This window comes from Scyliorhinus torazame, chromosome 5 (assembly GCF_047496885.1).
Source record: "Scyliorhinus torazame isolate Kashiwa2021f chromosome 5, sScyTor2.1, whole genome shotgun sequence".
In the NCBI taxonomy this organism is placed as follows: Eukaryota; Metazoa; Chordata; class Chondrichthyes; order Carcharhiniformes; family Scyliorhinidae; genus Scyliorhinus; species Scyliorhinus torazame.
In genome coordinates this window covers 3,047,179-3,073,434 of record NC_092711.1, presented here as the reverse complement: position 1 = coordinate 3,073,434, position 26,256 = coordinate 3,047,179, and the positions used below count along the sequence as shown (strand labels likewise).

General features: G+C 65.6%; 1 protein-coding gene across 1 annotated transcript in view; it reads right to left on the bottom strand.

Annotated features, from left to right (window-relative positions):
• LOC140422581 (protein fantom-like) overlaps window positions 1-26,256 on the bottom strand; it is a 362,003-nt gene that overhangs the window by 315,601 nt on the left and 20,146 nt on the right. Inside the window, exons 7-8 of the mRNA XM_072507588.1 lie at window positions 23,213-23,359; window positions 19,372-19,445 (exon numbers count right to left, since the gene is read on the bottom strand). Coding sequence (XP_072363689.1) covers window positions 19,372-19,445; window positions 23,213-23,359 — 221 coding nt within the window. The remainder of the gene's footprint in view (window positions 1-19,371; window positions 19,446-23,212; window positions 23,360-26,256) is intronic.

Sequence of the window (26,256 nt, the reverse complement as noted above, 5' to 3'; positions counted from 1 at the left end):
CTCACTCCCCTCCGACTCACTCCCCTCCGACTCACTCCCCTCCGACTCACTCCCCTCCGACTCACTCCCCTCCGACTCACTCCCCTCCGACTCACTCCCCTCCGACTCACTCCCCTCCGACTCACTCCCCTCCGACTCACTCCCCTCCGACTCACTCCCCTCCGACTCACTCCCCTCCGACTCACCCCCCTCCGACACACTCCCCTCCGAATCCCCTCCGACTCACCCCTCCGACTCACTCCCCTACCCTCCGACACTCCCCTCCCCTCCGACTCACTCCCCTCCCCTCCGACTCACTCCCCTCCCCTCCGACTCACTCCCCTCCCCTCCGACTCACTCCCCTCCGACTCACTCCCCTCCGACTCACTCCCCTCCGACTCTGTCCCCTCCGACTCACTCCCCTCCCCTCCAACTGACTCCCCTCCAACTCATTCCCCTCCAACTCACTCCCCTCCAAATCACTCCCCTCCAAATCACTCCCCTCCAACTCACTCCCCTCCAACTCACACCACTCAAACTCACTCCCCTCCCCTCCGACTCACTCCCCTCCGACTCACTCCCCTCCGACTCACTCCCCTCCGACTCACTCCCCTCCGACTCACTCCCCTCCGACTCACTCCCCTCCGACTCACTCCCCTCCGACTCACTCCCCTCCGACTCACTCCCCTCCGACTCACTCCCCTCCGACTCACCCCCTCCCCTCCGACTCACCCCCCTCCCCTCCAACTCGCCCCCCTCGGCTCACCCCTCTCCGACTCACTCCCCTCCGACTCACTCCCCTCCGACTCACTCCCCTCCGACTCACCCCCCTCCGATTCACCCCCCTCCGAATCACCCCCCTCCGAATCACCCCCCTCCACTCTGACTCACTCCCCACCCCTCCAACTCACTCCCTCCGACTCACTCCCTTTTGACTCACTCCCCTTTGACTCACTCCCCTCCGACTCACTCCCCTCCGACTCACTCCCCTCCGACTCACTCCCCTCCGACTCACTCCCCTCCGACTCACTCCCCTCCGACTCACTCCCCTCCGACTCACTCCCCTCCGACTCACTCCACTCCGACTCACTCCCCTCCGACTCACTCCCCTCCGACTCACTCCCCTCCGACTCACTCCCCTCCGACTCACTCCCCTCCGACTCACTCCCCTCCGACTCACTCCCCTCCGACTCACCCCCTCCGACTCACTCCCCTCTGACTCACTCCCCTCTGACTCACTCCCATCCGACTCACTCCCCTCCGACTCACTCCCCTCCGACTCACTCCCCTCCGACTCACTCCACTCCGACTCACTCCACTCCCCTCCGACTCACTCCACTCCCCTCCGACTCACTCCCCTCCGACTCACTCCCCTCCGACTCACTCCCCTCCGACTCACTCCACTCCGACTCACTCCACTCCCCTCCGACTCACTCCCCTCCGACTCACTCCCCTCCGACTCACTCCCCTCCGACTCACTCCCCTCCGACTCACTCCCCTCCGACTCACTCCCTCCCCTCCGACTCACTCCCCTCCCCTCCGACTCACTCCCCTCCCCTCCGACTCACTCCCCTCCCCTCCGACTCACTCCCCTCCCCTCCGACTCACTCCCCTCCCCTCCGACTCACTCCCCTCCACTCCGAATCACTCCCCTCCGACTCACTCCCCTCCCCTCCGACTCACTCCCCTCCCGTCCGACTCACTCCCCTCCCCTCCGACTCACTCCCCTCCCCTCCGACTCACTCCCCTCCCCTCCGACTCACTCCCCTCCCCTCCGACTCACTCCCGTCCCCTCCGACTCACTCCCATCCCCTCCGACTCACTCCCCTCCCCTCCGACTCACTCCCCTCCGACTCTGTCCCCTCCGACTCTGTCCCCTCCGACTCTGTCCCCTCCCCTCCGACTCACTCCCCTCCAACTCACTCCCCTCCAACTCACTCCCCTCCCCTCTGACTCACTCCCCTCCGACTCACTCCCCTCCGACTCACTCCCCTCCGACTCACTCCCCTCCGACTCACTCCCCTCCGACTCACTCCCCTCCGACTCACTCCCCTCCGACTCACTCCCCTCCGACTCACTCGCCTCCCCTCCGACTCACTCGCCTCCCCTCCGACTCTCTCCCCTCCGACTCACTCCCCTCCGACTCACTCCCCTCCGACTCACTCCCCTCCGACTCACTCCCCTCCGACTCACTCCCTCCGACTCACTCCCCCCGACTCACTCCCCTCCGACTCACTCCCCTCCGACTCACTCCCCTCCGACTCACTCCCCTCCGATTCACCCCCTCCGACACCCCCTCCCCTCCGACTCACTCCCCTCCGACTCACTCCCCTCCGACTCACTCCCCACCCCTCCGACTCACTCCCTCCGACTCACTCCCCTCCGACTCACTCCCCTCCGACTCACTCCCCTCCGACTCACTCCCCTCCGACTCACTCCCCTCCGACTCACTCCCCTCCGACTCACTCCCCTCCGACTCACTCCCCTCCGACTCACTCCCCTCCGACTCACTCCCCTCCGACTCACCCCCCTCCGACACACTCCCCTCCGAATCCCCTCCGACTCCCCTCCGACTCACCCCTCCGACTCACTCCCCTCCCCTCCGACTCACTCCCCTCCCCTCCGACTCACTCCCCTCCCCTCCGACTCACTCCCCTCCCCTCCGACTCACTCCCCTCCGACTCACTCCCCTCCGACTCACTCCCCTCCGACTCTGTCCCCTCCGACTCTGTCCCCTCCGACTCTGTCCCCTCCGACTCAGTCCCCTCCCCTCCAACTGACTCCCCTCCAACTCACTCCCCTCCAACTCACTCCCCTCCGACTCACTCCCCTCCGACTCACACCCCTCCGACTCACTCCCCTCCGACTCACTCCCCTCCGACTCACCCCCTCCCCTCCGACTCACCCCCTCCCCTCCGACTCACCCCCCTCCCCTCCAACTCACCCCCCTCCCCTCCAACTCACCCCCCTCCCCCTCGGCTCACCCCTCTCCGACTCACCCCCCTCCGACTCACTCCCCTCCGACTCACTCCCCTCCGACTCACTCCCCTCCGACTCACTCCGCTCCGATTCACCCCCCTCCGAATCACCCCCCTCCGAATCACCCCCCTCCGAATCACCCCCCTCCACTCTGACTCACTCCCCACCCCTCCAACTCACTCCCTCCGACTCACTCCCCTTTGACTCACTCCCCTCCGACTCACTCCCCTCCGACTCACTCCCCTCCGACTCACTCCCCTCCGACTCACTCCCCTCCGACTCACTCCCCTCCGACTCACTCCCCTCCGACTCACTCCCCTCCGACTCACTCCCCTCCGACTCACTCCCCTCCGACTCACTCCCCTCCGACTCACTCCCCTCCGACTCACTCCCCTCTGACTCACTCCCCTCCGACTCACCCCCTCCGACTCACTCCCCTCTGACTCACTCCCCTCCGACTCACTCCCCTCCGACTCACTCCCCTCCGACTCACTCCCCTCCGACTCACTCCCCTCCGACTCACTCCCCTCCGACTCACTCCCCTTCGACTCACTCCCCTCCGACTCACCCCCCTCCCCTCTGACTCACTCCCCTCCGACTCACCCCCCTCCCCTCCGACTCACCCCCCTCCGACACACTCCCCTCCGACTCACTCCCCTCCCCTCCGACTCACTCCCCTCCCCTCCGAATCACTCCCCTCCCCTCCGACTCACTCCCCTCCGACTCACTCCCTTCCGACTCACTCCACTCCCCTCCGACTCACTCCCCTCCGACTCACTCCCCTCCGACTCACTCCCCTCCGACTCACTCCACTCCCCTCCGACTCACTCCCCTCCGACTCACCCCCTCCGACTCACTCCCCTCCGACTCACTCCCCTCCGACTCACTCCCCTCCGACTCACTCCCCTCCGACTCACTCCCCTCCGACTCACTCCCTCCCCTCCGACTCACTCCCCTCCCCTCCGACTCACTCCCCTCCCCTCCGACTCACTCCCCTCCCCTCCGACTCACTCCCCTCCCCTCCGACTCACTCCCCTCCACTCCGAATCACTCCCCTCCGACTCACTCCCCTCCCCTCCGACTCACTCCCCTCCCGTCCGACTCACTCCCCTCCCCTCCGACTCACTCCCCTCCCCTCCGACTCACTCCCCTCCCCTCCGACTCACTCCCCTCCCCTCCGACTCACTCCCCTCCCCTCCGACTCACTCGCCTCCCCTCCGACTCACTCGCCTCCCCTCCGACTCACTCCCCTCCCCTCCGACTCACTCCCCTCCCCTCCGACTCACTCCCCTCCCCTCCGACTCACTCCCCTCCGACTCTGTCCCCTCCGACTCTGTCCCCTCCGACTCACTCCCCCCGACTCACTCCCCTCCAACTCACTCCCCTCCCCTCTGACTCACTCCCCTCCGAATCACTCTCCTCCGACTCACTCCCCTCCGACTCACTCCCCTCCGACTCACTCCCCTCCGACTCACTCCCCTCCGACTCACTCCCCTCCGACTCACTCCCTTCCGACTCACTCCCCTCCGACTCACTCCCTCCGACTCACTCCCTCCGACTCACTCCCCTCCGACTCACTCCCCTCCGACTCACTCCCCTCCGACTCACTCCACTCCGACTCTATCCCCTCCGACTCACTCTACTCCCCTCCAACTCGCTCCCCTCCCCTCCGACTCACTCCCCTCCGACTCACTCCCCTCCGACTCACTCCCAACCAACTCACTCCCCTCCGACTCACTCCCCTCCGACTCACTCCCCTCCGACTCACTCCCCTCCGACTCACTCCCCTCCGACTCACTCCCCTCCGACTCACTCCCCTCCGACTCACTCCCCTCCGACTCACTCCCCTCCGACTCACTCCCCTCCGTCTCACTCCCCTCCGACTCACTCCCCTCCGACTCACTCCCCTCCTACTCACTCCCCTCCAACTCACTCCCCTCCAACTCACTCCCCTCCAACTCACTCCCCTCCAACTCACTCCCCTCCAACTCACTCCCCTCCAACTCACTCCCCTCCAACTCACCCCCCTCCCGTCCGACTCACTCCCCTCCGACTCACTCCCCTCCGACTCACTCCCCTCCGACTCACTCCACTCCGACTCACTCCACTCCCCTCCGACTCACTCCCCTCCGACTCACTCCCCTCCGACTCACTCCCCTCCGACTCACTCCCCTCCGACTCACTCCCCTCCCCTCCGACTCACTCCCCTCCGACTCACTCCCCTCCCCTCCGACTCACTCCCCTCCCCTCCGACTCACTCCCCTCCCCTCCGACTCACTCCCCTCCCCTCCGACTCACTCCCCTCCCCTCCGACTCACTCCCCTCCCCTCCGACTCACTCCCCTCCCCTCCGACTCACTCCCCTCCCCTCCGACTCACTCCCCTCCCCTCCGACTCACTCCCCTCCCCTCCGACTCACTCCCCTCCCCTCCGACTCACTCCCCTCCCCTCCGACTCACTCCCCTCCGACTCTGTCCCCTCCGACTCACTCCCCTCCGACTCACTCCCCTCCCCTCCGACTCACTCCCCTCCCCTCCGACTCACTCCCCTCCCCTCCGACTCACTCCCCTCCCCTCCGACTCACTCCCCTCCAACTCACTCCCCTCCCCTCCGACTCACTCCCCTCCGACTCACTCCCCTCCGACTCACTTCCCTCCGACTGTCTCCCCTCCGACTCACTCCCCTCCGACTCACTCCCCTCCGACTCACTCCCTCCGACTCACTCCCCTCCGACTCACCCCTCCGACTCACTCCCCTCCGACTCACTCCCCTCCGACTCACTCCCCTCCGACTCACTCCCCTCCGACTCACTCCCCTCCGACTCACTCCCCTCCGACTCACTCCCCTCCGACTCACTCCCCTCCGACTCTGTCCCCTCCGACTCACTCCCCTCCGACTCACTCCCCTCCCCTCCAACTCACTCCCCTCCAACTCACTGCCCTCCCCCCTGACTCACTCCCCTCCGACTCACTCCCCTCCCACTCACTCCCCTCCCACTCACCTCCCCTCCGAATCACTCCCCTCCCCTCCGACTCACTCCCCTCTCCTCCTACTCACTCCCCTCCGACTCACTCCCTTCCGACTCACTCCACTCCCCTCCGACTCACTCCACTCCCCTCCGACTCACTCCCCTCCGACTCACTCCCCTCCGACTCACTCCCCTCCGACTCACTCCCCTCCGACTCACTCCACTCCGACTCACTCCACTCCGACTCACTCCACTCCGACTCACTCCCCTCCCCTCCGACTCACTCCCCTCCCCTCCGACTCACTCCCCTCCCCTCCGACTCACTCCCCTCCCCTCCGACTCACTCCCCTCCCCTCCGACTCACTCCCCTCCCCTCCGACTCACTCCCCTCCCCTCCGACTCACTCCACTCCCCTCCGACTCACTCCCCTCCGACTCACTCCCCTCCGACTCACTCCCCTCCGACTCACTCCCCTCCGACTCACTCCCCTCCGACTCACTCCCCTCCGACTCACTCCCCTCCGACTCACTCCCCTCCCCTCCGACTCACTCCCCTCCCCTCCGACTCACTCCCCTCCCCTCCGACTCACTCCCCTCCCCTCCGACTCACTCCCCTCCCCTCCGACTCACTCCCCTCCCCTCCGACTCACTCCCCTCCCCTCCGACTCACTCCCCTCCCCTCCGACTCACTCCCCTCCCCTCCGACTCACTCCCCTCCCCTCCGACTCACTCCCCTCCCCTCCGACTCACTCCCCTCCCCTCCGACTCACTCCCCTCCCCTCCGACTCACTCCCCTCTCCTCCGACTCACTCCCCTCCCCTCCGACTCACTCCCCTCCGACTCACTCCCCTCCCCTCCGACTCACTCCCCTCCGACTCACTCCCCTCCGACTCATTCCCCTCCGACTCACTCCCATCCGACTCAATCCCCTCCGACTCACTTCCCTCCGACTCACTTCCCTCCGACTCACTTCCCTCCGACTCACTCCCCTCCGACTCACTCCCCTCCGACTCACTCCCCTCCGACTCACTCCCCTCCGACTCACTCCCCTCCGACTCACTCCCCTCCGACTCACTCCCCTCCGACTCACTCCCCTCCGACTCACTCCCCTCCGACTCACTGCCCTCCGACTCACTGCCCTCCGACTCACTCCCCTCCGACTCACTCCCCTCCGACTCACTCCCCTCCGACTCACTCCCCTCCGACTCACTCCCCTCCGACTCTGTCCCCTCCGACTCTGTCACCTCCGACTCTGTCACCTCCGACTCTGTCCCCTCCGACTCACTCCCCTCCCCTCCGACTCACTCCCCTCTCCTCCGACTCACTCCCCTCCCCTCCGACTCACTCCCCTCCCCTCCGACTCACTCCCCTCCGACTCACTCCCCTCCCCTCCGACTCACTCCCCTCCGACTCACTCCCTTCCGACTCACTCCCTTCCGACTCACTCCCCTCCGACTCACTCCCCTCCGACTCACTCCCCTCCGACTCACTCCCCTCCGACTCACTCCCCTCCGACTCACTCCCCTCCGACTCACTCCCCTCCGACTCACTCCCCTCCGACTCACTCCCCTCCGACTCACTCCCCTCCGTCTCACTCCCCTCCGACTCACTCCCCTCCGACTCACTCCCCTCCTACTCACTCCCCTCCAACTCACTCCCCTCCAACTCACTCCCCTCCAACTCACTCCCCTCCAACTCACTCCCCTCCAACTCACCCCCCTCCCGTCCGACTCACTCCCCTCCGACTCACTCCCCTCCGACTCACTCCCCTCCGACTCACTCCACTTCGACTCACTCCACTCCCCTCCGACTCACTCCCCTCCGACTCACTCCCCTCCGACTCACTCCCCTCCGACTCACTCCCCTCCGACTCACTCCCCTCCGACTCACTCCCCTCCCCTCCGACTCACTCCCCTCCGACTCACTCCCCTCCCCTCCGACTCACTCCCCTCCCCTCCGACTCACTCCCCTCCCCTCCGACTCACTCCCCTCCCCTCCGACTCACTCCCCTCCCCTCCGACTCACTCCCCTCCCCTCCGACTCACTCCCCTCCCCTCCGACTCACTCCCCTCCCCTCCGACTCACTCCCCTCCCCTCCGACTCACTCCCCTCCCCTCCGACTCACTCCCCTCCCCTCCGACTCACTCCCCTCCCCTCCGACTCACTCCCCTCCGACTCTGTCCCCTCCGACTCACTCCCCTCCGACTCACTCCCCTCCCCTCCGACTCACTCCCCTCCCCTCCGACTCACTCCCCTCCCCTCCGACTCACTCCCCTCCCCTCCGACTCACTCCCCTCCAACTCACTCCCCTCCCCTCCGACTCACTCCCCTCCGACTCACTCCCCTCCGACTCACTTCCCTCCGACTGTCTCCCCTCCGACTCACTCCCCTCCGACTCACTCCCCTCCGACTCACTCCCTCCGACTCACTCCCCTCCGACTCACCCCTCCGACTCACTCCCCTCCGACTCACTCCCCTCCGACTCACTCCCCTCCGACTCACTCCCCTCCGACTCACTCCCCTCCGACTCACTCCCCTCCGACTCACTCCCCTCCGACTCACTCCCCTCCGACTCTGTCCCCTCCGACTCACTCCCCTCCGACTCACTCCCCTCCCCTCCAACTCACTCCCCTCCAACTCACTGCCCTCCCCCCTGACTCACTCCCCTCCGACTCACTCCCCTCCCACTCACTCCCCTCCCACTCACCTCCCCTCCGAATCACTCCCCTCCCCTCCGACTCACTCCCCTCTCCTCCTACTCACTCCCCTCCGACTCACTCCCTTCCGACTCACTCCACTCCCCTCCGACTCACTCCACTCCCCTCCGACTCACTCCCCTCCGACTCACTCCCCTCCGACTCACTCCCCTCCGACTCACTCCCCTCCGACTCACTCCACTCCGACTCACTCCACTCCGACTCACTCCACTCCGACTCACTCCCCTCCCCTCCGACTCACTCCCCTCCCCTCCGACTCACTCCCCTCCCCTCCGACTCACTCCCCTCCCCTCCGACTCACTCCCCTCCCCTCCGACTCACTCCCCTCCCCTCCGACTCACTCCCCTCCCCTCCGACTCACTCCACTCCCCTCCGACTCACTCCCCTCCGACTCACTCCCCTCCGACTCACTCCCCTCCGACTCACTCCCCTCCGACTCACTCCCCTCCGACTCACTCCCCTCCGACTCACTCCCCTCCGACTCACTCCCCTCCCCTCCGACTCACTCCCCTCCCCTCCGACTCACTCCCCTCCCCTCCGACTCACTCCCCTCCCCTCCGACTCACTCCCCTCCCCTCCGACTCACTCCCCTCCCCTCCGACTCACTCCCCTCCCCTCCGACTCACTCCCCTCCCCTCCGACTCACTCCCCTCCCCTCCGACTCACTCCCCTCCCCTCCGACTCACTCCCCTCCCCTCCGACTCACTCCCCTCCCCTCCGACTCACTCCCCTCCCCTCCGACTCACTCCCCTCTCCTCCGACTCACTCCCCTCCCCTCCGACTCACTCCCCTCCGACTCACTCCCCTCCCCTCCGACTCACTCCCCTCCGACTCACTCCCCTCCGACTCATTCCCCTCCGACTCACTCCCATCCGACTCAATCCCCTCCGACTCACTTCCCTCCGACTCACTTCCCTCCGACTCACTTCCCTCCGACTCACTCCCCTCCGACTCACTCCCCTCCGACTCACTCCCCTCCGACTCACTCCCCTCCGACTCACTCCCCTCCGACTCACTCCCCTCCGACTCACTCCCCTCCGACTCACTCCCCTCCGACTCACTCCCCTCCGACTCACTCCCCTCCGACTCACTGCCCTCCGACTCACTGCCCTCCGACTCACTCCCCTCCGACTCACTCCCCTCCGACTCACTCCCCTCCGACTCACTCCCCTCCGACTCACTCCCCTCCGACTCTGTCCCCTCCGACTCTGTCACCTCCGACTCTGTCACCTCCGACTCTGTCCCCTCCGACTCACTCCCCTCCCCTCCGACTCACTCCCCTCTCCTCCGACTCACTCCCCTCCCCTCCGACTCACTCCCCTCCCCTCCGACTCACTCCCCTCCGACTCACTCCCCTCCCCTCCGACTCACTCCCCTCCGACTCACTCCCTTCCGACTCACTCCCTTCCGACTCACTCCCTTCCGACTCACTCCCCTCCGACTCACTCCCCTCCGGCTCACTCCCCTCCGGTTCACTCCCCTCCGGTTCACTCCCCTCCGACTCACTCCCCTCCGACTCACTCCCCTCCGACTCACTCCCCTCCGACTCACTCCCCTCCGACTCACTCCCCTCCGACTCACTCCCCTCCAACTCACCTCCCTCCCCTCCGACTCACTCCCCTCCGACTCACTCCCCTCCGACTCACTCCCCTCCGACTCACTCCCCTCCGACTCACTCCCCTCCGACTCACTCCCCTCCGACTCACTCCCCTCCTACTCACTCCCCTCCTACTCACTCCCCTCCGACTCACTCCCCTCCCCTCCGACTCACCCCCCTCCCCTCCGACTCACCCCCCTCCCCTCCGACTCACTCCCCCTCCGACTCACTCCCCTCCGACTCACTCCCCTCCGACTCACTCCCCTCCGACTCACTCCCCTCCGACTCCCCTCCCCTCCGAATCACTCCCCTCCCCTCCGACTCACTCCCCTCTCCTCAGACTCACTCCCCTCCGACTCACTCCCTTCCGACTCACTCCACTCCCCTCCGACTCACTCCCCTCCGACTCACTCCCCTCCGACTCACTCCCCTCCGACTCACTCCCCTCCGACTCACTCCCCTCCGACTCACTCCCCTCCGACTCACTCCCCTCCGACTCACTCCCCTCCGACTCACTCCACTCCGACTCACTCCACTCCGACTCACTCCACTCCGACTCACTCCACTCCGACTCACTCCCCTCCGACTCACTCCCCTCCCCTCCGACTCACTCCCCTCCCCTCCGACTCACTCCCCTCCCCTCCGACTCACTCCCCTCCCCTCCGACTCACTCCCCTCCCCTCCAACTCACTCCCCTCCGACTCACTCCCCTCCGACTCACTCCCCTCCGACTCACTCCCCTCCGACTCACTCCCCTCCGACTCACTCCCCTCCGACTCACTCCCCTCCGACTCACTCCCCTCCGACTCACTCCACTCCGACTCACTCCCCTCCCCTCCTACTCACTCCCCTCCGACTCACTCCCCCCAACTCACTCCCCTCCAACTCACCTGCCTCCCCTCCGACTCACTCCCCTCCGACTCACTCCCCTCCGACTCACTCCCCTCCGACTCACTCCCCTCCGACTCACTCCCCTCCGACTCACTCCCCTCCGACTCACTCCCCTCCGACTCACTCCCCTCCGACTCACTCCCCTCCGACTCACTCCCCTCCCCTCCGACTCACCCCCCTCCCCTCCGACTCACTCCCCCTCCGACTCACTCCACTCCGGCTCACTCCCCTCCGACTCACTCCCCTCCGACTCACTCCCCTCCGACTCACTCCCCTCCGACTCACTCCCCTCCGACTCACTCCCCTCCGACTCACTCCCCTCCCCTCCGACTCACCCCCCTCCCCTCCGACTCACTCCCCCTCCGACTCACTCCACTCCGGCTCACTCCCCTCCGACTCACTCCCCTCCGACTCACTCCCCTCCGACTCACTCCCCTCCGACTCACTCCCCTCCAACTCACCCCCCTCCCCTCCGACTCACTCCCCTCCGACTCACTCCCCTCCGACTCACTCCCCTCCGACTCACTCCCCTCCGACTCACTCCCCTCCGACTCACTCCCCTCCGACTCACCCCCCTCCCCTCCGACTCACTCCCCCTCCGACTCACTCCCCTCCGACTCACTCCCCTCCGACTCACTCCCCTCCGACTCACTTCCCTCCTACTCACTCCCCTCCGACTCACTCCCCTCCCCTCCAACTCACCCCCTCCCCTCCGACTCACTCCCCCTCCGACTCACTCCACTCCGACTCGCTCCCCTCCGACTCACTCCCCTCCGACTCACTCCCCTCCGACTCACTCCCCTCCGACTCACTCCCCTCCGACTCACTCCACTCCCCTCCGACTCACTCCCCTCCGACTCACTCCCCTCCGACTCACTCCCCTCCGACTCACTCCCCTCCGACTCACTCCCCTCCGACTCACTCCCCTCCGACTCACTCCCCTCCGACTCCCTCCCCTCCGACTCCCTCCCCTCCGACTCCCTCCCCTCCGACTCACTCCCCTCCCCTCCGACTCACTCCCCTCCCCTCCGACTCACTCCCCTCCCCTCCGACTCACTCCCCTCCCCTCCGACTCACTCCCCTCCCCTCCGACTCACTCCCCTCCACTCCGAATCACTCCCCTCCGACTCACTCCCCTCCCCTCCGACTCACTCCCCTCCCGTCCGACTCACTCCCCTCCCCTCCGACTCACTCCCCTCCCCTCCGACTCACTCCCCTCCCCTCCGACTCACTCCCCTCCCCTCCGACTCACTCCCCTCCCCTCCGACTCACTCCCCTCCCCTCCGACTCACTCCCCTCCCCTCCGACTCACTCCCCTCCCCTCCGACTCACTCCCCTCCCCTCCGACTCACTCCCCTCCGACTCTGTCCCCTCCGACTCTGTCCCCTCCGACTCTGTCCCCTCCCCTCCGACTCACTCCCCTCCAACTCACTCCCCTCCAACTCACTCCCCTCCCCTCTGACTCACTCCCCTCCGAATCACTCTCCTCCGACTCACTCCCCTCCGACTCACTCCCCTCCGACTCACTCCCCTCCGACTCACTCCCCTCCGACTCACTCCCCTCCGACTCACTCCCCTCCGACTCACTCCCCTCCGACTCACTCCCCTCCGACTCACCCCCTTCCGACTCACTCCCGTCCGACTCACTCCCTCCGACTCACCCCCCTCCCGTCCGACTCACTCCCCTCCGACTCACTCCCCTCCGACTCACTCCCCTCCGACTCACTCCACTCCGACTCACTCCACTCCCCTCCGACTCACTCCCCTCCGACTCACTCCCCTCCGACTCACTCCCCTCCGACTCACTCCCCTCCTATCACTCCCCTCCGACTCACTCCCCTCCGACTCACTCCCCTCCGACTCACTCCCCTCCCCTCCGACTCACTCCCCTCCCCTCCGACTCACTCCCCTCCCCTCCGACTCACTCCCCTCCCCTCCGACTCACTCCCCTCCCCTCCGACTCACTCCCCTCCCCTCCGACTCACTCCCCTCCCCTCCGACTCACTCCCCTCCCCTCCGACTCACTCCCCTCCCCTCCGAATCACTCCACTCCCCTCCGAATCACTCCCCTCCGACTCTGTCCCCTCCGACTCACTCCCCTCCGACTCACTCCCCTCCCCTCCGACTCACTCCCCTCCCCTCCGACTCACTCCCCTCCCCTCCGACTCACTCCCCTCCAACTCACTCCCCCTCCCCTCCGACTCACTCCCCTCTGACTCACTCCCCTCCGACTCACTTCCCTCCGACTGTCTCCCCTCCGACTCACTCCCCTCCGACTCACTCCCCTCCGACTCACTCCCTTCCGACTCACTCCCCTCCGACTCACTCCCTCCGACTCACTCCCCTCCGACTCACGCCTCCGACTCACTCCCCTCCGACTCACTCCCCTCCGACTCACTCCCCTCCGACTCACTCCCCTCCGACTCACTCCCCTCCGACTCTGTCCCCTCCGACTCTGTCCCCTCCGACTCACTCCCCTCCGACTCACTCCCCTCCCCTCCAACTCACTCCCCTCCAACTCACTGCCCTCCCCCCCGACTCCCTCCCCTCCGACTCCCTCCCCTCCGACTCCCTCCCCTCCGACTCACTCCCCTCCGACTCACTCCCCTCCGACTCACTCCCCTCCGACTCACTCCCCTCCGACTCACTCCCCTCCGACTCACTCCCCTCCGACTCACTCCCCTCCGACTCACTCCCCTCCGACTCACACCCCTCCGACTTACTCCCCTCCCCTCCGACTCACTCCCCTCCCCTCCGACTCACTCCCCTCCCCTCCGACTCACTCCCCTCCCCTCCGACTCACTCCCCTCCCCTCCGACTCACTCCCCTCCCCTCCGACTCACTCCCCTCCCCTCCGACTCACTCCCCTCCCCTCCGACTCACTCCCCTCCCCTCCGACTCACTCCCCTCCCCTCCGACTCACTCCCCTCCCCTCCGACTCACTCCCCTCCCCTCCGACTCACTCCCCTCTCCTCCGACTCACTCCCCTCCCCTCCGACTCACTCCCCTCCGACTCACTCCCCTCCCCTCCGACTCACTCCCCTCCGACTCACTCCCCTCCGACTCATTCCCCTCCGACTCACTCCCATCCGACTCAATCCCCTCCGACTCACTTCCCTCCGACTCACTTCCCTCCGACTCACTTCCCTCCGACTCACTCCCCTCCCCTCCGACTCACTCCCCTCCCCTCCAACTCACTCCCCTCCGACTCACTCCCCTCCGACTCACTCCCCTCCGACTCACTCCCCTCCGACTCACTCCCCTCCGACTCACTCCCCTCCGACTCACTCCCCTCCGACTCACTCCCCTCCGACTCACTCCCCTCCGACTCACTCCCCTCCGACTCACTCCACTCCGACACACTCCCCTCCGACTCACTCCCCTCCGACTCACTCCCCTCCCCTCCTACTCACTCCCCTCCGACTCACTCCCCCCAACTCACTCCCCTCCAACTCACCTCCCTCCCCTCCGACTCACTCCCCTCCGACTCACTCCCCTCCGACTCACTCCCCTCCGACTCACTCCCCTCCCCTCCGACTCACCCCCCTCCCCTCCGACTCACTCCCCCTCCGACTCACTCCACTCCGCTCACTCCCCTCCGACTCACTCCCCTCCGACTCACTCCCCTCCGACTCACTCCCCTCCGACTCACTCCCCTCCCCTCCGACTCACCCCCCTCCCCTCCGACTCACTCCCCCTCCGACTCACTCCACTCCGGCTCACTCCACTCCGACTCACTCCCCTCCGACTCACTCCCCTCCGACTCACTCCCCTCCGACTCACTCCCCCTCCGACTCACTCCCCTCCGACTCACTCCCCTCCGACTCACTCCCCTCCGACTCACTCCCCTCCGACTCACTCCCCTCCGACTCACTCCCCTCCGACTCACTCCCCTCCGACTCACTCCCCTCCAACTCACTCCCCTCCAACTCACCCCCCCTCCCCTCCGACTCACTCCCCTCCGACTCACTCCCCTCCGACTCACTCCCCTCCGACTCACTCCCCTCCTACTCACTCCCCTCCTACTCACTCCCCTCCGACTCACCCCCCCTCCCCCTCCGACTCACTCCCCCTCCGACTCACTCCCCTCCGACTCACTCCCCCTCCGACTCACTCCCCTCCGACTCACTCCCCTCCGACTCACTTCCCTCCTACTCACTCCCCTCCGACTCACTCCCCTCCCCTCCAACTCACCCCCTCCCCTCCGACTCACTCCCCCTCCGACTCACTCCACTCCGACTCACTCCCCTCCGACTCACTCCCCTCCGACTCACTCCCCTCCGACTCACTCCCCTCCGACTCACTCCCCTCCGACTCACTCCCCTCCGACTCACTCCACTCCGACTCACTCCACTCCGACTCACTCCACTCCGACTCACTCCACTCCGACTCACTCCCCTCCCCTCCGACTCACTCCCCTCCCCTCCGACTCACTCCCCTCCCCTCCGACTCACTCCCCTCCCCTCCGACTCACTCCCCTCCCCTCCGACTCACTCCCCTCCCCTCCGACTCACTCCCTCCCCTCCGACTCACTCCCTCCCCTCCAACTCACTCCCCTCCCCTCCAACTCACTCCCCTCCGACTCACTCCCCTCCGACTCACTCCCCTCCGACTCACTCCCCTCCGACTCACTCCCCTCCGACTCACTCCCCTCCGACTCACTCCCCTCCGACTCACTCACCTCCGACTCACTCACCTCCGACTCACTCCCCTCCGACTCACTCCCCTCCGACTCACTCCCCTCCGACTCACTCCCCCCCCGACTCACTCCCCTCCGACTCACTCCCCTCCGACTCACTCCCCTCCGACTCACTCCCCTCCGACTCACTCCACTCCCGACTCACTCCACTCCGACTCACTCCACTCCCCTCCGACTCACTCCCCTCCGACTCACTCCCCTCCGACTCACTCCCCTCCGACTCACTCCCCTCCGACTCACTCCCCTCCGACTCACTCCCCTCCGACTCCCTCCCCTCCGACTCACTCCCCTCCGACTCACTCCCTCCAACTCACCTCACTCCCCTCCGACTCACTCCCCTCCGACTCACTCCCCTCCGACTCACTCCCCTCCGACTCACTCCCCTCCGACTCACTCCCCTCCGACTCACTCCCCTCCGACTCACTCCCCTCCGACTCACTCCCCTCCGACTCACTCCCCTCCCCTCCGACTCACCCCCCCTCCCCTCCGACTCACCCCCCTCCCCTCCGACTCACTCCCCTCCGACTCACTCCCCTCCGACTCACTCCCCTCCGACTCACTCCCCTCCGACTCACTCCCCTCCGACTCACTCCACTCCGACTCACTCCACTCCCCTCCGACTCACTCCCCCTCCGACTCACTCCCCTCCGACTCACTCCCCTCCGACTCACTCCCCTCCCGACTCACTCCCCTCCGACTCACTCCCCTCCGACTCACTCCCCTCCGACTCACTCCCCTCCGACTCACTCCCCTCCGACTCACTCCCCTCCCCTCCGACTCACTCCCCTCCGACTCACTCCCCTCCGACTCACTCCCCTCCAACTCACCTCCCTCCCCTCCGACTCACTCCCCTCCGACTCACTCCCCTCCGACTCACTCCCCTCCGACTCACTCCCCTCCGACTCACTCCCCTCCGACTCACTCCCCTCCCCTCCGACTCAATCCCTCCCCTCCGACTCACTCCCCCTCCGACTCACTCCACTCCGGCTCACTCCCCTCCGACTCACTCCCCTCCGACTCACTCCCCTCCGACTCACTCCCCTCCGACTCACTCCCCTCCGACTCACTCCCCTCCCCTCCGACTCACCCCCCTCCCCTCCGACTCACTCCCCCTCCGACTCACTCCCCCTCCGACTCACTCCACTCCGGCTCACTCCCCTCCGACTCACTCCCCTCCGACTCACTCCCCTCCGACTCACTCCCCTCCGACTCACTCCCCTCCGACTCACTCCCCTCCGACTCACTCCCCTCCAACTCACTCCCCTCCAACTCACTCCCCTCCAACTCACTCCCCTCCAACTCACCCCCCTCCCCTCCGACTCACTCCCCTCCGACTCACTCCCCTCCGACTCACTCCCCTCCTACTCACTCCCCTCCTACTCACTCCCCTCCGACTCACCCCCCTCCCCTCCGACTCACTCCCCCTCCCCTCCGACTCACTCCCCCTCCGACTCACTCCCCTCCGACTCACTCCCCTCCGACTCACTTCCCTCCTACTCACTCCCCTCCGACTCACTCCCCTCCCCTCCAACTCACCCTCTCCCCTCCGACTCACTCCCCCTCCGACTCACTCCACTCCGACTCACTCCCCTCCGACTCACTCCCCTCCGACTCACTCCCCTCCGACTCACTCCCCTCCGACTCACTCCCCTCCGACTCACTTCCCTCCGACTCACTCCCCTCCGACTCACTCCCCTCCGACTCACTCCCCTCCGACTCACTCCCCTCCGACTCACTCCCCTCCGACTCACTCCCCTCCGACTCACTCCCCTCCGACTCACTCCCCTCCGACTCACTCCCCTCCGACTCACTCCCCTCCGACTCACTCCCCTCCGACTCACTCCCCTCCCCTCCGACTCACTCCCCTCCCCTCCGACTCACTCCCCTCCGACTCACTCCCCTCCGACTCTCTCCCCTCCGACTCACTCCCCTCCGACTCACTCCCCTCCGACTCACTCCCCTCCGACTCACTCCCCTCCGACTCACTCCCCTCCGACTCACCCCCCTCCGACTCACCCCCCTCCGACTCACTCCCTTCCTCTCCAACTCACTCCCCTCCAACTCACTCCCCTCCAACTCACTCCCCTCCAACTCACTCCCCTCCAACTCACTCCATTCCAACTCACTCCCTTCCCCTCCAACTCACTCCCCTCCCCCTCCAACTCAGTCCCCTCCCCCTCCAACTCACTCCCCTCCCCTCCGACCTGCCCTCCCCTCCGACTCCTCCCCTCCCACTCTTTCCCCCCACCTCCGACTCTCTCTCCCCCTCCCCCTCCAATTCTCCCCTCCCCCTCCAATTCTCCCCTCCCCCTCCAATTCTCCCCTCCCCCTCCAATTCTCCCCTCCCCCTCCAATTCTCCCCTCCCCCTCCAATTCTCCCCTCCAATTCACTCCCCTCCATCTCCGCTTCTCCCCTCCCCTCCGAATCACTCCCCTCCTCTCTGACTCACTCACCTCCCCCTCCAATTCTCCCCTCCCCCTCCAATTCTCCCCTCCCCCTCCAATTGACTCCTTCCCTGAGTGAGAGCCTTTTTCCTCGGATGGTGATGTCGAGCACGAGGGGACATAGCTTTAAATTGAGGGGAGATAGATATAAGACAGATGTCAGAGGTACGTTCTTTACTCAGAGAGTAGTAAGGGCGTGGAATGCCCTGCCTGCAACAGTAGTGGACTCGCCAACACTAAGGGCATTCAAATGGTCATTGGATAGACATATGGACGATAAGGGAATAGTGTAGATGGGCTTTAGAGTGGTTTCACAGGTCGGCACAACATCGAGGGCCGAAGGGCCTGTACTGCGCTGGAATGTTCTATGTTCTATGTTACTAACCCTGTGGGTTTTATCTGTGGACCATTGTATGGCTTCACCCACAGGGGGAGATGTTGGAGGATGTATGGGCTCCGCCCATGGCCCCGCCCCCTTTGAAGCAGTATCAGAGTAGGCGGCCCATGGGACTGTCCTCAGTAAGTACCAGTCGCAGGCAGGCAACGTTAATAGTTAATTAAAACCACTGTTTTACTCCGACACGCGTCCTTGGGTGAATTGACGGTCGCGTCACGTCCCCTGCCCACCCCCCCCTCCCCGTCACTTCCCTCCCCTCTCCTCGCCTTCCCGCCATTCTCTTGCCTCCAACTCCATCGACAGGTTTGCTGACGATACGACCATAGTGTTGCCCTATTATGTATTTTCTTTTATTCCCTTTTCTTCCCATGTACTTAATGATCTGTTGAGCTGCTCGCAGAAAAATACTTTTCGCTGTACCTCGGTACACGTGACAATAAACAAATCCAATTCAATCCAGCTTCAATCTCCTCTCCCTCCTGGATCCCGTTCCCCCACCCACACCCCGACCCTCAGCTCTCCTCCCGTCTGCTCCCCCCCTCTCTCACTCCCCACCCTCCCCTCCCCATAATCCCCTCTGCTCCCCCCGGCCTTGCCGCACCCTCTCCATCCCTCTCACACCCTCCCACAATTGATCTCCCAGTGTGGGATCTTCCCCGGTGGTCCCAATCAGGCTCTCCAGCCCCCTCTCCCACTCTTACCTGGCCAACAGCTGGTTGTAGCCCTCCTTCAGGATGTCTCGTTCCTTCGTCACCTCACAGAGCTGTTCCTGTAACTGGGATAAGGGGGATAAGTTAAGGGGGAATTCTGCACCCGATCGCTCTCACTCCCAGGACCGTCTCTGCGGCCTAATCGCTCACTCCCACTCCCAGGCCTGACTCCCGGGCCTGCTCGCTCACTCTCACTCCCAGGCCTGACTCCCGGGCTTGCTCGCTCACTCTCACTCCCAGGCCTGACTCCCGGGCCTGCTCGCTCACTCTCACTCCCAGGCCTGACTCCCGGGCCTGCTCTCACTCTCACTCCCAGGCCTGTCTCCCGGGACTGCTCGCTCACTCTCACTCCCAGGCCTGACTCCCGGGCCTGCTCGCTCACTCTCACTCCCAGGCCTGACTCCCGGGCCTGCTCTCACTCTCACTCCCAGGCCTGTCTCCCGGGACTGCTCGCTCACTCTCACTCCCAGGTCTGACTCCCGGGCCTGCTCGCTCACTCCCACTCCCAGGCCTGACTCCCGGGCCTGCTCGCTCACTCTCACTCCCAGGGCTGACTCCCGGGCCTGCTCACTCACTCTCACTCCCAGGCCTGACTCCCGGGCCTGCTCTCACTCTCACTCCCAGGCCTGACTCCCGGGCCTGCTCTCACTCTCACTCCCAGGCCTGACTCCCGGGCCTGCTCTCACTCTCACTCCCAGGCCTGTCTCCCGAGCCTGCTCGCTCACTCTCACTCCCAGGGTTGACTCCCGGGCCTGCTCACTCACTCTCACTCCGAAGCATGACTCCCGGGCCTGTTCGCTCACTCCCAGTCCCAGGCCTGACTCGCGGGCCTGCTCGCTCACTCCCACTCCCAGGCCTGACTCCCGGGCCTGCTCGCTCACTCTCACTCCCAGGGCTGACTCCCGGGCCTGCTCACTCACTCTCACTCCCAGGCCTGACTCCCGGGCCTGCTCTCAGTCTCACTCCCAGGCCTGACTCCCGGGCCTGCTCTCACTCTCACTCCCAGGCCTGACTCCCGGGCCTGCTCTCACTCTCACTCCCAGGCCTGTCTTCCGGGCCTGCTCGCTCACTCTCACTCCCAGCCCTGACTCCCGGGCCTGCTCGCTCACTCTCACTCCCAGGTCTGACTCCCGGGCCTGCTCGCTCACTCCCACTCCCAGGCCTGACTCCCGGGCCTGCTCGCTCACTCTCACTCCCAGGCCTGACTCCCGGGCCTGCTCGCTCACTCTCACTCCCAGGCCTGACTCCCGGGCCTGCTCTCACTCTCACTCCCAGGCCTGACTCCCGGGCCTGCTCTCACTCTCACTCCCAGGTCTGACTCCCGGGCCTGCTCTCACTCTCACTCCCAGGCCTGTCTCCCGGGACTGCTCGCTCACTCTTACTCCCAGCCCTGACTCCCGGGCCTGCTCGCTCACTCTCACTCCCAGGGCTGACTCCCGGGCCTGCTCACTCAGTCTCACTCCGAAGCATGACTCCCGGGCCTGTTCGCTCACTCCCAGTCCCAGGCCTAACTCACGGGCCTGCTCGCTCACTCCCACTCCCAGGCCTGACTCCAGGGCCTGCTCGCTCACTCCCAGGCCTGACTCCCGGGCCTGCTCGCTCACTCTCACTCCCAGGCCTGACTCCCGGGCCTGCTCGCTCACTCTCACTCCCAGGCCTGACTCCCGGGCCTGCTCTCACTCTCACTCCCAGTTCTGACTCCCGGGCCTGCTCTCACTCTCACTCCCAGGCCTGACTCCCGGGCCTGCTCTCACTCTCACTCCCAGGCCTGTCTCCCGGGACTGCTCGCTCACTCTCACTCCCAGGTCTGACTCCCGGGCCTGCTCGCTCACTCCAACTCCCAGGCCTGACTCCCGGGCCTGCTCGCTCACTCTCACTCCCAGGCCTGACTCCCGGGCCTGCTCGCTCACTCTCACTCCCAGGCCTGACTCCCGGGCCTGCTCTCACTCTCACTCCCAGGCCTGACTCCCGGGCCTGCTCTCACTCTCACTCCCAGGCCTGACACCCGGGCCTGCTCTCACTCTCACTCCCAGGCCTGTCTCCCGGGACTGCTCGCTCACTCTTACTCCCAGCCCTGACTCCCGGGCCTGTTCACTCACTCTCACTCCCAGGGCTGACTCCCGGGCCTGCTCACTCACTTTCACTCCGAAGCATGACTCCCGGGCCTGTTCGCTCACTCCCAGTCCCAGGCCTGACTCACGGGCCTGCTTGCTCACTCCCACTCCCAGGCCTGACTCCAGGGCCTGCTCGCTCACTCCCAGGCCTGACTCCCGGGCCTGCTCTCACTCTCACTCCCAGGCCTGACTCCCAGGCCTGCTCTCACTCTCACTCCCAGGCCTGACTCCCGGGCCTGCTCTCACTCTCACACCCAGGCCTGACTCCCGGGCCTGCTCTCACTCTCACTCCCAGGCCTGACTCCCGGGCCTGCTCTCACTCTCACTCCCAAGCCTGTCTCCCGGGACTGCTCGCTCACTCTTACTCCCAGCCCTGACTCCCGGGCCTGCTCGCTCACTCTCACTCCCAGGGCTGACTCCCGGGCCTGCTCACTCACTCTCACTCCGAAGCATGACTCCCGGGCCTGTTCGCTCATTCCCAGTCCCAGGCCTGACTCGCGGGCCTGCTCACTCACTCTCACTCCCAGGCCTGACTCCCGGGCCTGCTCACTCACTCTCACTCCCAGGCCTGACTCCCGGGCCTGCTCGCTCACTATCACTCCCAGGCCTGACTCCCGGGCCTGCTCACTCACTCTCACTCCCAGGTCTGACACCCGGGCCTGCTCACTCACTCTCACTCCCAGGCCTGACTCTCGCCTGCTCACTCACTCTCACTCCCAGGTCTGACTCCCGGGCCTGCTCACTCACTCCCAGGCCTGACTCCCGGGCCTGCTCGCTCACTATCACTCCCAGGTCTGACTCCCGGGCCTGCTCACTCACTCCCAGGTCTGACACCCAGGCCTGCTCACTCACTCCCAGGCCTGACTCCCGCCTGCTCACTCACTCTCACTCCCAGGTCTGACTCCCGGGCCTGCTCGCTCACTCTCACTCCCAGGACTGATTCCTGGGCCTGCTCACTCACTCTCACTCCCAGGCCTGACTGCGGCCTGCTCACTCACTCTCACTCCCAGGTCTGACTCCTGGGCCTGCTCACTCACTCCCAGGCCTGACTCCCGGGCCTGCTCGCTCACCCTCACTCCCAGGACTGATTCCTGGGCCTGCTCGCTCACTTTCACTCCCAGGTCTGATTCGCGGGCCTGCTCGCTCACTCTCACTCCTAGGCCTGACTCACGGGCCTGTTCGCTCACTCTCACTCCCAGGCCTGACTCCCGGGCCTGCTCGCTCACTCTCACTCCCAGCGCTGCTCACTCACTCTCACTCCCAGACCTGACTCCTGGGTTTACTCGCTCACTCTCACTCCCAGACCTGACTCCCAGCCCTGCTCTCTCACTCTCATTCCCAGGCCTGATTCCCGGGCCTGCTCGCTCACTCCCACTCCCAGGCCTGACTCCCGGGCCTGCTCGCTCACTGCCACTCCCAGGCCTGTCTCCCGGGCCTAATCTTTCACTCTCAATCCCGGGCCTGACTCTCAGGCCTACCTACTCAGTCTAACTCCTAACCCCAGGGGTGAGATTGGGCCTTGAGATTATTCTCAGCCAGTCTTGCTCGGATCCCCAGGGAAGTCCCAGGCTCCAAACCCGGCCCAGTGTCAAATCTCCCCACTGTGGGAACTCTCTCCTGGCTGGATTTCAGTTACCCCCCCCCCCCTCACACCACCCCGACCAACCCCAGCAGGAGGAGGGGGCTAGCGAGAGAAGATTGACCCTCCCTTGGCCTACCTGGTCCACATTTCGCTGGGTGGCGCTGACCATCTCCAGCCGGGCCTGCAGCGTCCGGTTCCTCTCCCGTTCCTCCTTCAGTTGCTGCGTGAGGTGCTCCACTCCGGAGAGGAGAGAAGTCCGTTCGGTGGTATCGGCCCGCTGGCTCTACAGTGGCAGATAGGGAGAGCACCTGAGCTGGAGGCTGCGAGCGATGTGAGAGAATTGGAGGAGGGTGGGAAATATGGGGAGAGGGGCCGTCTTGGGGGTGTGAGGGTGTACTGGGGGAGAGAGGGTGTACTGGGGGAGAGAGGGTGTACTGGGGGAGAGGGTGTACTGGGGGAGAGAGGGTGCACTGGGGGAGAGGGTGTACTGGGGAGAGAGAGTGTAATGGGGAGAGGGTGTACTGTGGGAGAGGGTGTACTGGGGGGAGAGAGGGTGCACTGGGGGAGAGAGAGTGTAATGGGGAGACGGTGTACTGGGGGAGAGAGAGGGTGTACTGGGGGAGAGAGGGTGTACTGGGGGAGAGAGGGTGTACTGGGGGAGAGAGGGTGTACTGGGGAGGGGGTGTACTGGGGGAGAGAGGGTGTACTGGGGGAGAGAGGATGTACTGGGGGAGAGGGTGTACTGGGGGAGAGAGGGTGTACTGGGGGGGAGAGAGTGTACTGGGGGTGAGAGGGTGTACTGGGGGAGAGGGTGTACTGGGGGGGAGAGGGTGTACTGGGGGGGGAGAGAGGGTACTGGGGGAGAGAGTGTGTACTGGGGGAGAGGGTGTGTACTGGGGGAGAGGGTGTACTGGGGGAGAGAGGGTGTACTGGGGGGGAGAGAGTGTACTGGGGGAGAGGGTGTACTGGGGGAGAGAGGGTGTACTGGGGGAGAGAGGGTGTACTGGGGGAGAGAGGGTGTACTGGGGGAGAGAGGGTGTACTGGGGGAGAGAGGGTGTACTGGGGGAGAGAGGGTGTACTGGGGGAGAGGGGGTGTACTGGGGGAGAGAGGGTGTACTGGGGGAGAGAGGGTGTACTGGGGGAGAGAGGGTGTACTGGGGGAGAGAGGGTGTACTGGGGGAGAGAGGGTGTACTGGGGGGGAGAGGGTGTACTGGGGGGGAGAGGGTGTACTGGGGGAGAGAGGGTGTACTGGGGGAGAGGGTGTACTGGGGGAGAGAGGGTGTACTGGGGGAGAGGGGGTGTACTGGGGGAGAGAGGGTGTACTGGGGGAGAGTGTGTACTGGGGGAGAGAGGGTGTACTGGGGGAGAGAGGGTGTACTGGGGGAGAGAGGGTGTACTGGGGGGGAGAGGGTGTACTGGGGGAGAGAGGGTGTACTGGGGGAGAGAGGGTGTACTGGGGGAGAGAGGGTGTACTGGCGGAGAGGGTGTACTGGGGGAGAGAGGGTGTACTGGGGGAGAGAGGGTGTACTGGGGGAGAGAGGGTGTACTGGGGGAGAGAGGGTGTACTGGGGGAGAGAGGGTGTACTGGGGGAGAGAGGGTGTACTGGGGGAGAGAGGGTGTACTGGCGGAGAGGGTGTACTGGGGGAGAGAGGGTGTACTGGGGAGGAGGTGAACTGGGGGAGAGGGTTGTGGTAGTATGCATTAGGGGTCATGTGGGACTGTGAAGCCGTGATGTCATTGGCTGACAGATCCCGGGTCCTGGTTGGCTGTTGACCTCTAGCTCCGCCCTGAAGGCGGAGTATAAGAACCAGGAGTTCTCCCCCGCAGGCCAGTCAGCTACTGAACTGCGGGGAACAAGTCACGCTTAATAAAGCCTCATCGACTTCACTCTATTCGTCTCATGGAGTCTTTGTGCGCTACAACTTATTAAACGTGCTTAAAGGACTATGGAGCTCAGGATCATCCCGGAATGCCTGAGGATCAGCCCCCACGCAGTGAACTCAGCAGCAGTTTTTAAACACTGGCAGACTTGTTTCGAGGCCTACCTCAGAACGGCCCCCGGCCGGGTCACAGAAGACCAGAAACTACAGGTCCTGCACTCGAGGGTAAGCACGGAGATTTTCCCTCTGATCGAAGACGCAGAGGATTTCCAGACGGCGTTCGCAGCACTAAAGAGCATCTATGTTCGCCCCGTGAACCAGGTCTACGCACGCTACCAACTCGCAACGAGACGGCAAAGTCCCGGAGAATCGCTAGACGAATTCTACGCCGCGCTGCTAATTTTGGGACAGGGCCTGCAGCTGCCCGCCGGTAGACGCGATTGAACACACGGACATGTTGATGCGCGATGCGTTTGTGGCAGGTATGAACTCTCCCCAAATCCGCCAAAGACTTTTAGAAAAAGAGTCGCGAGGACTCTCAGAGGCATGGGCCCTCGCAGCCTCACTAGATGTGGCCGCGCGAAACGCCCGCGCCTACGGCCCCGACCACGCGGCAGCCCCTTGGGCTCCGTGGACCCCCGTCGCGACAAACCCCCCCCTCACAGGTTTGCGCGGTTAAAGCGGCAGATCATCCCGGGGGCGCCCGCTGCTATTTCTGCGGCCAGGCGAAACACCCCCGGCAGCGCTGCCCGGCCCGCGCAGCGATTTGCAAGAGCTGCGGGAAAAAGGGCCATTTCGCGGCTGTGTGCCGGTCCCGGGGGGTCGCCGCTGTCCCCGGAGAAGAAAGAGTCCTGCGCGTTCCAAACGCTCCCCAACGCCCCCCCCACAGCGCCCCATGTGCGACCCGCAGGCGCCGCCATTTTGGGTCCCGGCCACCACGAGGGGAGGAGGGGCGCCGCCATCTTGGGACCCCCCAGCCCTGTGCGACGCATGGGGGCGGCCATTTTGTTCACCCCCGCCGCCATCTTGGGACCCCCCAGCCATGTGCGATGCATGGGGGCGGCCATTTTGTTCACCCCCGCCGCCATCTTGGGACCCCCCAGCCATGTGCGGCGCATGGGGGCGGCCATTTTGTCCACCCCCGCCGCCATCTTGGGACCCCCCAGCCCTGTGCGGCGCATGGGGGCGGCCATTTTGTCCACCCCCGCCGCCATCTTGGGACCCCCCAGCCATGTGCGACGCATGGGGGCGGCCATTTTGTTCACCCCCGCCGCCATCTTGGACGGCAACAATGGAC